General features: G+C 49.3%; 1 protein-coding gene across 1 annotated transcript in view; it reads right to left on the bottom strand.

Annotated features, from left to right (window-relative positions):
* Positions 1-8,899: 8,899 nt before the first annotated feature.
* The window catches only part of LOC119102447 (ankyrin repeat domain-containing protein 40), a 7,894-nt gene continuing 6,793 nt past the window's right edge, over positions 8,900-10,000 (bottom strand). Inside the window, exons 5-6 of the mRNA XM_037225818.1 lie at positions 9,236-9,342; positions 8,900-8,951 (exon numbers count right to left, since the gene is read on the bottom strand). Coding sequence (XP_037081713.1) covers positions 8,900-8,951; positions 9,236-9,342 — 159 coding nt within the window. The remainder of the gene's footprint in view (positions 8,952-9,235; positions 9,343-10,000) is intronic.

The raw sequence follows: 10,000 nt of genomic DNA on the forward strand, positions 1-10,000 counted from the left end.
TAAAATTTGTATCATTTTGAGCTTCCATTTTAATCCTTTGCATACACGAAATAACCAGAAGGTTGGGAGACTAAACTCGCCGTTGAGAAAAGTCAGACATTGGGGGAGGGAGGACATGGTGTACCCAGAAGGCTACAAATCGACACCCTTGCCTGTGATTGTACCCATTACCTTGCTGGATGTTTTGGTACAGAGATAACCGTTTAGGAGGATTTAAGGTTGAGATAACTCGCAGGCCCAAAGGGTGATCTCTCCAAGGCTCCAAGCTGTCATCAGGCAGGCTAACAGCATACAAATCGCAGAGTATTCTTGAGATAGTTAGACGGGAAGCGGGCTTGGCAGTTTTGGTCGCTGTGAATGATGCATGATATTAAAGGCTTGCTGAAATAAGTTTAGGTAAGACATTTATTTGGAAAGCATGACTGCAACAAAACTTAGTACATGACCAAAACTGGCTAGACGATTGTTGATAAACAAAACATAAAGAAAGCTAGGCAGGCAGTATTGCAAAGATAAGCTATCGCCAACATTCAAAAACCTTTTTTTACACAACCCATAAGTCAGCGAAAAAAACTTCGTTTCCGACCTGGTTGGTAAATGTACTCCACCCTGAATACCCAAATTGAAATTCCACCTTGCTCGTACACCATGAGCCAAGCACTTCAAAATCCAAAAAGCAGAGGTGGATATCAAAAGCTTCCCGCAATATTAGAAGTCCAAATTCGAAATCAATGGGTGCGGACTGGTGCGGACTATCTCGATTCAACTCATATTGCTCTATAGCCTTGGTGCGGACCCTCTCAACGCAACTCAAAATTTGTGCACTGATAGACCATAGCCCGCGCAATTGAGAAGTAGAACAGCTAAGGTGAATGTCTAAAACTTCTCGAGATTTTACGGGTCCGATGACACTTAAACTTTTGGTTGAGCAAGCAATTTGTAACACGTACGCGACAACCATGCCATTTTGAAACCCAAAGACCACAGGTGGACATTCAAAATTTCCCGAGATATCTGTCCATATTCAAGGTAAGGAGTTGGGCTTAGAGACAAACTTTGCGGATCGACGTGGCGACGCTCGGAGCCAAACATGAGCGTACTGATTTCGCATGTCCTAAACATTTTTGTATACCCACCACACCGCGCGTAGTTTTGGAGGTTCAAGGTCAGGTTTGCCCGGTCAGCACTAAGCTATACTTGTTGTAAGTTGCACTTTGGTCTATAATATCTTAAAAGGCTTTACATGTACGGCTGTATGTGCATACCTTCTTTGAGACACGTTCTTAGCTCAATCGAAAGTATCCGTTCTTGTTGACCTCAAACTTTACTTTAAACATCTCGTAAGCCTGTGGGTGCCCACCTGAGCTTTTAGGCCTTTTAAATGTTTCGATTACGGCCTACGTGTTGTGAAAAAATTGAGCTCAATTAATATGGTACGCTCTATTTGAACTCGAAATCTGACCCATCATGTCTCGGATTGTTTAAGCCCACCCCGGTTTTTTTGGGGGGGGTTTTGAGATGCGTAAGCCAAGTTCTATCAGCCTACGTATTTTTTGGCCGGATGATGAGGCTCCGGGAATATTGATCTACAGTTTGATATGAATATGCTACCGTATTGGCAGAGCTGTATTCTTCCCTCCATTTACGAACTTGAGGGATAGCTGTTTTGGAATCGGGGTTGTTTTCTTCTCCAACCAAACTCGTGAAAAATTAGTTCTTTTTTAGAAAGCTAGCCGACACTTATATCATGTTCGGGTTCGGAGACAATTGGGAGTTCCGAAGGTTCGCCAAAACGCCAAAATATTTTGGGTGAAGCGCGGTACTAAACAATATCAAAGTTAGTGTTCTTCCAAAAGCATCATATTTCCAACGAAGCGAAGTGAATGCTTTAAGTATGGTATTAAACTATAAATACATATATGTATATATATATATATATATATATACATATATATATATATATGTATATATATAGCCACAAATATATATGCCAATAATAAAAATGGTATTGTATGCACATATATATATATATACATATATATATATATATATATATATATATATATATATATATGCATAATAAACATATATACACATGTATACACACATATATACACTTATCTACCTGCGGTTTTTCCATTGTTTTGACAGCAAACGATTCCAGAAAAATATAAGTTTGATTTAGAACAGCGATTCTGACTAGATGCGGACCAGTGGCGATCGAACGGTTCAGATTCTGATCCGTACACCGTAACCCTTCGCCCACCTCAGACATCCGGCGCCGGTGGCGTTCCAATTTGCCACATACAATTATGAAAATAACTCCTTGCTGCTTTCCTATCACGTAAGGCCTCTCACGCTTTCGTCTTCTGATGGCGCTGTAATTCAAAATTCAACTAAACAGAAACGTATTGATTAACCTCACGTACGATCCTCGGCTTCACTGATCGCAACGGACGCACTTACCATACCCGTCGGTTCTCGCGTCAGTACTGATTGTTCCCTGCGCGCGCGACAGACATTGTGATTCGATTGATATGTACCAGTCGGCGCGAAAATTTCTTCACGCCGCAGCGTATATTATTTTAGCACTTTGTGCATGTTTTTAAAATGTTTTGTCACAAAACGTAGAATGATCACAGTATTGGATATTCCTATTCCATTTTACGCCCCCCCCCCCCCCCCCCCCCTGATGGCATTCATGACAATGGCGAATAACTTAATCCATGGGTGCTGGCATATCTTGAGGTCGTGTAGGTTTGTTCCCGCTCAGTCACAACAATATTGTACCACTTATAATGAATGAGGCAATGCTCCAATATCGATTGAATGCCGTGGAGCGTAACTACTTCATTTGTGGGAGCACCCCAATGTACCTTAGAAGGGAATGCCGTTTAAGCTGCCAGGATGCTGCATACCAGTCCACCCTAGTCATGGCAATCGTGCGATTCTTTTCCCGTGATCATTGTATGACACATATCATCGCTATAGCTAATGCGAGCATCACAGACACACCTAAACCCTCAGTTAGTAATAATTCCAGGGTCAATAACTACTCCAGTATAATTATCTTTCGCAGTGTAGGCTTCACGTTAAACCATTCTCGGAAGGTGGGGAAGGCAACCACGTACCCCCCTGTTCCTACACCCATGCTCCTTACAAACACTTTTCCGTACGTTATTTTGCCAAACCAATTTTATCCGTTCATACCTTTGCGTACGTTCATTCTTTACGAGTAATTTCGTATGTACTTGGTGCATCCGAACTTTTGCCATGTGCACTATTATCCTGACGACTTTTTGTCAATGCAAACATTTTCCGTACGTACTTCATGTCGTGCGAACATTCACTGTGAGCTTTTACGTGCGAACATTTGCGTGCTTACTTCTGCCATGGGAGCTTTTTGTCTTGCGTAAGTTTGCCTACGAGCATTTGCGTAAGTGCCTTATGCATCCCTCCCTTTCATATGTACTTTTGTGTGAAACCTGTGAAATCCTGCGTACGCCGCTGACACTGCTATGAGAGCCTTCTATATCTCAATTTTGATGACATATGCGCAGCTACTGAGTTTCAGGTTGGACAAAAGAGGCCTCCGAAAATAGGCGTGATACATGAGTGTTTTTCCTGTGTATATCTATTTTTGTCCGCTGAGTATTTGTGACCCCCTCCTCCTCCTCGTGCTGCGTCGCTCCCGACTCTGCCTACAACCAAGAAGTCCCTTTAATTCAATTAACTGTAAAGGAGTACGTTGCTGGCATGTAAAAGGTCCCAGCCTGCATGTAATTGGGACAATCGTGGACTCATCAATGGGATAGCACTCGTGGCCGGGCAGAGGGCGCCGAGTGTCTCTGATTTGGTCCGGAAGGGGTCCTGCGCGGCCGGCGGCATCAGCATTTCGTGGTCTGCTTCATTCTCGAGCATCTAAACACTTCGTTTAGCTAACTTAACGTTTTGCTAGTACGCACTCTCTAGACTTGTATACCTTTAACTCCTTTTCAGTGTAATTTTCACGCGGATCTTTGTTGTTTTGACCTCTCGCATATTTGGCTTCCTGTGTTCGACTTTCGTTTGTGTGATTTTCATCCCTCTGACTTTTGATGAGTTGACTTATTGCCTTTGTTATCATGCATGTTACTTAGAGCCTTGGCTTTCATGCCTTCTGGCTTCTTGCTTATCTTATCCCATTTCATTTCTTGTTACTAATGCTTTTTACTTTTTGTCCTGGAACACAACATTATATGCTACCAGCACACACCTCACATGCCCACTTGATTCACCGGCAACAGCTCACTCAGTCTTCTACTGACGCTGAACGACTAAAGTTGTCATTGCAGTAGGGGCAAAGTGTGTCACCGTATTGCTCTTCGTCACTTGACGAAGTGACCTGCAAACGTGCTTGCAACGGTCGCGTCTTTCTTCGTCTCTTTTCTTTGCTGGGTCCTGCTCTCTTCTTTGCGTGTGTGATGGCGTATCTTGACTTCTTACATCTGTTCTAACGGGGAAGTTATCAGCGCTATACATGTGTTTATTCCTTCACTCTTCTGTTTTTTTCATCACCCTCAGTGCGGTGCCTTATTTAACGGATGTTGTGATGAGGTCGGAAAGGACAGAGACCCTCGTGGCTGGTGCATGGTACGCGTCCATCTTCACTTTCAGGACATTCTGCTTCAACGTAGACACTTTTTCTGCGTCTGATATGAACTGGGTAGAAGCTCTTTCTGAGCCGGGAGTGGCGGACTCAACGTGTCCCACCAGATCTGATCGAAGCCGATGCTAGACCGGCATCCTCATTTGGCCTCTTAAAAAGCTTTCTGCTGCAGCAAAATCTTCCTTGCCGAGGACGTCCCAGCTGCGCGGAAAGATACCCGTCCAGCAACGCGCGTTAGTGGCAGTTGCCGGAACTACGACCTGAGGACAGGCCTCCCCGAACAACTGGCCAATCTGATACACTGTTGCTTCGCGACCGGGGTCGTTCCTGAACCATTTATCAATCGCCTGTCCGTGGAAGGTGTTCAGCGGGAACGTGAAGTTCACGTCACGTGTAAAAAGGCTGCAACTTGTGCGTACCATAGCAGCACAGCAGCAAGTGGGGGTAGCACGATCGTCACACGGTTTGCCCTAGCAAGCTTGATGACGTCCAAAACCTTTGCGTGAGACATGAGGCCATCCAGCATGAGGAGACCTGGATCGTCCTCAGAAGGTTTGACATGACGTAGAAAATGCTGGAGTCACTGCTTGAAGATGTTGAATTGCATCCAGTGTGACCGGTGACAAGTGTCTCCGGTCCCAGCGTGACGGGTGGCGAGCGTGTCCGGTCCCAGTGTAACGGGTGGCGAGCGTGTCTGGTCCCAACGTGACGGGCGGCGAGTGTCTCCGGTCCCAGTGTGACGGTTGGCGAGCGTGCCCGGTCCCAGTGTGACGGATGGCGAGCGAGTCCGGTCCCAGCATGACGGGTGGCGAGCGTGTCCGGTCCCAGCATGACGGGTGGCGAGCGTGTCCGGTCCCAGTGTGACGGGTGGCGAGCGAGTCCGGTCCCAGCATGACGGGTGGCGAGCGTGTCCGGTCCCAGTGATGGTGGCGAGCGTGTCCTCCCAGCATGACGGGTTGCGAGCGTGTCCGGTCCCAGCATGACGGGTGGCGAGCGTGTCCGGTCCCAGTGTGACGGACGGCGAGCGTGTCCGGTCCCAGCGTGACGGACGGCGAGTGCCTCCGGTCCCAGTGTGACGGGCGGCAAGCGTGCCCGGTCTCAGGTGAAGTATCATCCGGGAGTTTGGGCTTCATCCGACTCCTTGGGAAGATCAGGAATGGTGGGAGTCTCCTACAGCTACATAGGCTGCGTAGGCATCCTCACAGTCGTTAAGAGGATGCTAATCCCCGCTGAGGTCAGGTACTGATACGTGTCTTGCTTTTGCATGCAAATTATTTTACTTTTTTCGGCTCTGCTTGGGCAGTGTCAAGCACGTTTAATTACATTGCATATGTGGCGAGCCGGAAAGCGCCTGTGTTCAGCTTATTCTACAGCAGGTCAAAGAGCTTCCGCACGTTCACAGGATTTCATGCCCTCGTGCAGGCCACCGACGGTCGTTTCATCAGGTACCACAAGCGCTCTTCCTTCCGGATGTCCCCTCCGGGTGTCGTCGCCGAAGTCCGGCCAACCAGTCCTTACCAGCAAGATCGCTTCATTAAGGTGATGAGTTCTGGATGTCTCTGTCATGTGGGAGGCCATGCAATCGGTCCGTCTTTGGTCCGCTAACCCGAAAAACTTACTTTGCATCGGCAGGATGAATACGAGCCCCTTCTCCGGAGCTGGGCTTGACAGAAGCGGTCCTGGGTCCTAAAAGCTTCTCTTGCCCTTGATGCAATGAGAACCCCTTGTTCTGACTTTGAATCGTTCGTTTCACAGTTTGCTTTAAGAGCGCTGAATTGTTTGGGCAGTTTTCAGGGAGCCGATTTATTTGGAGAGGCCTCTTCAGTTGTCAACGACCATTTTTTTCCTCAGCCAGACTTCCACGACCAATCTTGCGTTGATGCTTCAGCAGTAGTGTTGTGGATACGGAACGTTAATTGACTGAGAGTACTTTAAGCGTGTCACGGCGTTGGGGCTATGCTTTGGTTTTCGGTGGGGATAAATCGGATTACAACAGGTTGAGATGTTGTCCACCAGTTTTCCGTTTCAATCATTACACGGGCGATTTCGGAACATGACTGGGATGCCAAATCGTCTCATTCGTCGAATATTGCATCACCGTTACTGGTGGCCCCATCATCGCTCTTCACAGTGGAATACACATTAATTACAACATGAATGGTGGCGTATCCGCAAATCACGATCGCTAGACCTTTAACTAGACTTTGTCACTTCTTTAAAAGCTACAATTGTCCCAGCTAATAACCAAAGTCCCGTACTCAGCGTGCTTACTTGGCCAAACCGCGTGCCACTAATGCAAACGACAAATGTGGTTACTATGATTGGCGGGAGGTGGCAGCACTGGCTTGGGAGAGAAAGCGAGGGCCCGCTTTAAAACCTTTCTAGAGGAACCGTGGCCTTACCCATTGGATACGAACTCCACTTTCCCCTACACGAGGAGACTGAAGCCTCGCTCTTTACGGGGAAACAGCCTGAAGCATATGTGCGGCTTAGACAAACGCCTCGTGACTTGCTGAGCCCTGAGCAAGAACAAAAGGGCGGCGATGGACACTGAAAGGGTATTTTTCCATACTGCAGGTGACATTCCACCATCCGCGCTTTGAGGAGACCAGGTGGATACGTCCTCTGACAAGCGCGAATATCATCAAAAGGGATTTTACCACGGAAGTTTCTTGTGTAGGCCGCTATCTCCCGCAAAAGGGCATCCCGGTCACTAAGATGTCAGAGCGCGCTGAATATGACGAGGCCATGAACCGCCAAAAGTACAAGCGGGATGCACTGCACTGTCGGCAATATAACCATGTGGTGGGCATGGGCGTTTTGGGCGCGGACCTGACAGCCGCACATTATGTAGGTGGGAAGCTCACACCGCTGGATCCAATCCCACACACGGCAAGTGTAGGCCAATCCTCAATGTTCAACGTCAAGTCCAACGTCAGCGTTCAATGCAAGGTTCAATGAAAGTGTTCAACGCAGGGTCACCTGAGGGTTCAATGTAGGTTCAACGCAAGTTCACCTCAGGGTGTTCAACGTAAGGGTTCAACGCAAGTTCGACGCATCGGGTTCGACGACGAAGTGCATAACGTAAGGGTTCAACTCAAGTTCAACGTAGTGTTCAACTGCAGTACCTGAATGCAATTCTTCCACGCGAATATTTGCCTCGTAAATGTCGACTAAGTTGGCCTTAATTGTGCAAGGAATAACAACTCGGGCATGCAAGGGGGGTCGGACACGAGAGTCGGAACCTCTAGGATTACGCATCACTTTGTCTACGGTTCCGCACCGGTTCCGCCAAGTCGTCCACAGCGACATTACATGTTGTTCACATTTTTTTTGATGTCCTGAAAACTGCACGGACTGGCATCGAAATATGTACATAGTTATCAAATATCCTACCTGTTTTGATCGATTACCAGCTGTTATTCACACTATCTTATTTACTATTTTCCACGCCCCTGTCAGTAGCGCACGGCACACGGATTTAGGGGAAGAAACGGTCATAAGTCAGCACAGAGCTGTGCCTTTTTGCCAGCTGTGCCAAGCACGATTACGGTTAGCAAAATCAAGCTGAGTTGGGCACTCCAGCAGTAACGCTACGTGCACGCGCCAATTACTAGACGGCTGAAGCCGCACGACAATCCCTCTCATCTTCACGCTCGACCGGTTAGCACCAATGTGAACACACATCGGCTACGTGCTTACTGGTCGGACACCGTCTTTCCTCGAATATACTGGAAACACCGACGCTGCTAGCATCAAAATCGTTCATGGTACAACGGAATAACATTTGTATTTCGTCAGTATGATATTCGCTGGTAAGAAAGCGACGCACACTCACAGGGTTGAGACGCACAACGTTAAGACGAAGCAATCACTGGCACGCTCCGGGATACTTACCACCAGCTGTGGGAGAGCACATTCGAAAGCTCGAGCACGAACACCGTAGCCCGCCATCGCTTCAACGCTAACCCTCAGTTCACAGGTATTACAGTTCACATATATTTGTTTGCCTAATGCTACATAAATCACTATGGCAAATAGTACCACATTGAGTATTAACCATCCAATGCAAAATCACCCCGCAAAAATATCACGACTTGCAGACCGTTCCAATTGGGTAACAGCTAATCGGTGCATTACAGAGCACACTCTGCAGCAGACAGTGCCGCAGAATGTCTGAAAAACAGACCGTGTGCGTGCGCACACGGCTCCCGGAGGGGGGGGGGGGGGGCAAGCGCACTCTGCCTTCAGTCACACGACAGGCGGGCGATCAGGCATTCGGTACGAGCCGAGCGACGCGGCGCTGGAAGCAGAACAGAAGGCGAGGGCATGGGCAGGGGCGTAACACACGACCACAAGGCGGCGAACCCGACCAGCGCGGCGAGCAGTCAGCGGCGGACCGCGCCCCACGTGATAGCACCGCGCGCTGAGAGTAGCTGGTCGGTGGACGACACGCAGCTCAACAGACGGCGCCGTCGCGCGGGCTGGCCTCCTCCGACGGCCGGCCGGGCGCGCGGGCCCCGCTCTCTAGTAGACGATGGGCTGGCTGAAGGGGCCCCGCCGACCGCGTCGAGCTGGAGAGCTGACGCTGTCGTCGCAGCACCAGCTCCAGCTCCTGGTAGTCGGTGAGGCCGGCGCACGTCCCGGTCGCGGCGCAGGATCGTGTTCGGGAGCTTCCGTACCCGGTCGATCACCTGCGGTCAGAAGCCCAGGCTGACCGAGCGCCGCGGCAATGATCAGCCACGGGAGACGGTCCGCCAAGCTGCCGTTATCCGCGTCCCTCACCAGCTGATCACGCTCGTGACGGGAGGTTCGGGCTCCGTGTTCGGGAGGGAGATCACGCTCGTGACGGGAGGTTCGGGCTCCGTGTTCGGGAGGGAGATCACGCTCGTGACGGGAGGTTCGGGCTCGGTGTTCGGGAGGGAGACCACGCCCGTGACGGGAGGTTCGGGCTCGGTGTTCGGGAGGGAGTCTGGCACGCTGGCGCCGCCAGTCCTGCTCAGTCGGTGACATCGCCGCAGCTGGCGTAGAAGCTAAAACAGCATAGGATCTTGGGCAAATCTGAGTGTTGGGGAGGGGCGGAGAGGGAAACCACCACGTAACAGGCTTCAGACCAGATAGGTTGCTCCGGTCCGAAAATCGAGAGAAACTGCAACAAGTTGAAGTGCAAACACGTGCTGAGGGTGCTGGTTTTACCACATGACCTGTGACGAAAGCGCACAAGCGGGCCATAGGCCGGGGGTGCCCGCCCAAAACGTCTGCAGAAGTAGTGCTTCACATAATACACTATGGTGTACTTTTATCGATCAGAGTTATCACGTTGATGTCTGCTGTTTTCTCCATGCACGTGAA

Source organism: Pollicipes pollicipes, unplaced genomic scaffold, assembly GCF_011947565.3.
Source record: "Pollicipes pollicipes isolate AB1234 unplaced genomic scaffold, Ppol_2.1 Scaffold_5724;HRSCAF=6776_pilon_pilon_pilon, whole genome shotgun sequence".
Classification (NCBI taxonomy): Eukaryota; Metazoa; Arthropoda; class Thecostraca; order Pollicipedomorpha; family Pollicipedidae; genus Pollicipes; species Pollicipes pollicipes.